Source organism: Pteropus alecto, unplaced genomic scaffold (assembly GCF_000325575.1).
Source record: "Pteropus alecto unplaced genomic scaffold, ASM32557v1 scaffold78, whole genome shotgun sequence".
NCBI lineage: Eukaryota > Metazoa > Chordata > Mammalia > Chiroptera > Pteropodidae > Pteropus > Pteropus alecto.
In genome coordinates this window covers 15,682,826-15,686,332 of record NW_006443124.1, presented here as the reverse complement: position 1 = coordinate 15,686,332, position 3,507 = coordinate 15,682,826, and the positions used below count along the sequence as shown (strand labels likewise).

At 60.5% G+C, this 3,507-nt stretch overlaps 1 protein-coding gene across 1 annotated transcript in view; it reads right to left on the bottom strand.

Annotated features, from left to right (window-relative positions):
• The window catches only part of FLT4 (fms related tyrosine kinase 4), a 40,040-nt gene extending 36,549 nt beyond the window's left edge, over positions 1 to 3,491 (bottom strand). Inside the window, exon 1 of the mRNA XM_025040770.1 lies at positions 3,386 to 3,491. Within this exon, the coding sequence (XP_024896538.1) occupies positions 3,386 to 3,452 (67 nt within the window). The 5' untranslated portion in view covers positions 3,453 to 3,491. The remainder of the gene's footprint in view (positions 1 to 3,385) is intronic.
• Positions 3,492 to 3,507: the final 16 nt, after the last annotated feature.

The following is a 3,507-nucleotide window of genomic DNA, read 5'->3' as shown; positions in this document are numbered from 1 at the left end:
CGCTCTTCCTCCCAGGGTCCCCATCTGGTTAACAACCTCATGACCTATTCTGTTGTTTAAGCCAGAGACTGGCCCTCCCCACCATCTACTCCCTGGTGCATTTTCTGGGTTCACCCACAGCCTCCTTGCTGTGGGCTTGCATCTGGTCTTGTGCCTCTGGTGGTGTCTTCGTGGGCCTGGCCAGGTGACACCCTACTCAGAACCTCCTCTTTTCAGATGTGCTGTTGGCTCCTGCTTCATCTAACCCCCACCCCAGATTCTAGCCCCACCTGGCCACCACATGTCCCTATACACCATCTGTCCCCATACACTATCTAGACTTTCCTGCCTCTAGGCCTTCGAGGGATTCTTTGCCCTGCTTGGAAATCCCTGCCCTGGAGTCTGCAGACCCTCCAGGAAGTCTCGAGCTGGAAGTGCCATGACTTCCTGTGTAGCCACAGCCACCAGCTGGGCCTCACTGGGGTCACTGACCACTTTTGTCTCTGGGCTATAGATGATGCCATGTCTGTGTCCCTGCTAGTCTGGCACTCAGGAAATCCCTGCAGGATGAGGCCGGGTCCAAATCCCCCCAGACCACACTGAGCACTGTAGCTTGTGAGTTGCACAGAACTGTAGTAGCCTTCCCTGGGTCGGGGTTTGACTGCCTGGGGGCAGGGTGGGGAAGGCACAGCTGGGAGCTGGCCAGATACCTCATGCCCACTATACTCTGGGGAGGCAGAGTCCCTCAGCCACACTGACCCTGTGCCTCCAGCCTGGCGGGTGCATGAGCAACATTTGCACTGACATCATGAGAGCACTGAGCAGGGGCCAGTGGTCCACAGGCACCAAGTATGGTGAGCCCAGCCCCCACATCCTTCTTGTACCAACTTGTAGCCCTGTCCCTCCCCCATACCTCTGTCCCACACCTGGGATGGGCTCAGGCCTGAGGAGCCTGGAAACCAAAGAGCTGGATGGCCATGTGCCACTTAGCCCACAGCAGGGGCCAGTGTCCTCAGGCCAGGCCAGTGCAGCTGTCCAGCTGTCGCCTGCTTCCCCTGCATGTCCCTGAACTGACTGCCCACTGCCCAGAGGCGCAAACAGTCTCTCTAGACTAAGCCCAAGGGACAAAGCCTCTTGGGGCTGACCTCTGCCACCTGCACTCTCTACAAGGACGTTGCCCAGGCAAGACTTTTTGGAACTGGGCTGAGGCACCGAGCCTTGAAGTTCAGCCCAAGCACAGCCCCTCAGTACTTTCCAGCCTGTCACACCGCTATGCAGAGGAAAACTGAGGTGCAGGGAGAGGAAGAGAGGGGGCACAGGCCATCAGTAAATAACTTAGGGAGAGAGCTGGGACAAGGGTCTGGTTCTAGGACCAAGAGCACGCCTTTGAAGGGTTAGCTTCAAGGTCCCAGGCTTCTATTTGCCAGCGCCTAGCCTCCCACCCTGGCTGCGCTGACACTCAACTGAAGTGTATGAGCTTCTGCTCGAGCATCCCTCATAAGGCTGCAGAGTCTTCCTTGCCCAGTAGCGGGTGAGGCAAATGAAGGGCTCAGGGAAGGCAGCAATGGGCATCTCCGTGGGCATCTTCCTACCAGCTGAGCCCTGATCCAGCCAGCACCAACCCCACCCCCCGCCATGGACCCTTCAGATAACATCCTGTCTCCTCCCTTTCACTGTCCAACTTCGGTAAGAATCACCTGCATTCACATCAGGACTGGCCTCACCCACCTTCCTTCTTCCACCTGCTGAGCTCCAGGACATCAGCCTCTCCTGGTTCTTACACCATGAAGAATGTTTCCATCTCCCTGGAGGCCTCTCCCTCTCTGGCCCCTCTGGGGAGGGGGCATCCAATCCTGGACCCTTTGCTCTGCTCCTTCTGCAGCTCCCAAGCCCAATCTGTCTCTAAGACACTACACCCAGCTGCCTGCCAGATGTCTCCTCAAGGCAAGGTCGCCCATCCCTCAGTCTCACAGTCCAACCAGGGCCCATTCACGTCTCCCACACTCATTAGTCACTCAACAAACATACTAAGCACCTGTGAGAGCCTGGCCCTAGGCTGGGAGCAGGGAAATGAGAAGAGCCCAGGGGCAGTAGGATCAGTTCAGATCTGGCCAAACTGAGGCCCAGACAGATGCTCTCCTCTCACCTTCCCCCAGGTTCATCCACACCTCCCCTTGCCCATGAAGGCACAGAGAACCTGGCTCTGTCATCCAAAACACCTGGGCTGACTGCTTCTCTTACTACTACTGGCCTCCTGGGACCTTACACAAGTTACCTATGTCCTTAGTCTAAGCATTGCCATCTGAAAAATGGGTCTCACACTCCCTTGCGAGGATTAAAAGAGATGAAGCATGAAAAGCCAATATTCAATGCCCGCAATGTTCCAAACAGGGAGGTTCTCATCCCTCTCTTCAGACCTCCCAGCACTCCTCTTCCAACCACTGGGGACGCATAGCCCTCTCTCTTATCCTCTGAGTTCTAGGGTCGCCAGTTCTTGCGTGGACTTCCAGTTCATCCCCGCTCCCCTCCTGAAGCTTTTCCCCTGACATCTCCATCCAACCATATCCTTCTGCCATCTCCTCGGCCCCCACATTCCCTTCTCTCCAAACCCAGATCCAGCTTCTCCAGTGCTTAAGACCCTTCCGTAGTGGCCCCCGCCTTATGGTCCAGGTTTCTTAACTCGGCCTTCAAGACCCCCGCACTCCCAGGTACCGGGAGGGCCGGCCTCCTGCCTCTTCTGCCCTGCCGATCGCTCACAAGTTGCCAACTCAAGATTCATCTCAAGTTCCAACACGCACCTGCGCGCAATCCTCCCGACGGCGCCCTTCTCCAGCGGTCCCGAACCCCCGCCCCCGCAGTCCTTGGCCTGGGGAAGGTGGGCGCCCGCCCCGAGCGCCCTCTGGGGGACCGACTTCGAGCGCCAGACCGGAGACCTCGGGAAGTGCGCACCCAGGTCTGCGGCCCGGCGGGGACGGCCGCCTCGCCGCCCAGGGACGATCCCCGGCGCGCGCGGGTCGGAGGGCCGGGACTCCGGCGGCAAGCGAGTCAGGAAGCGAAGGATCCAGAATGAGAACGCAGCGAGACCAGGCCCGGCTCCAAGGGGACTGGGCCACAGAGCGAGGTCGGGAACCCAGCACCATCCCTGCGCTGCGGTGCGGCCAGAGCGCCGTCCCTGACCCGGCTGCAGTCCCCGCCCGCCCTTTCCTCCTCCCGGGCGCCCCAGGCGCGACCCACTGTGTTCCGTCCGGGGTCCATACCCCTGGCCCTGGGCCTCGTCTCTCCTGGTGCCCCAAGCTCGCAGGTGCCCAGACCCCCGCCCGTACCCCGTCGGCGCGGTCCCACTACTCGCCCCGAGAGAGCGTCCCCCTCGCGGCCAGCCGCGCACTCGGGCGGGCGGAGAGCTCACCGCGCTCGCTGTCGAGGAGTCCGAGGCAGAGCCACAGACGCAGGCACAGCGCGGCACCCCGCTGCATCTCCGGCCGCTGCCGCGCGGGTCCCACTAGCGCCGTGGCCGCTGGGGCTCCGAGG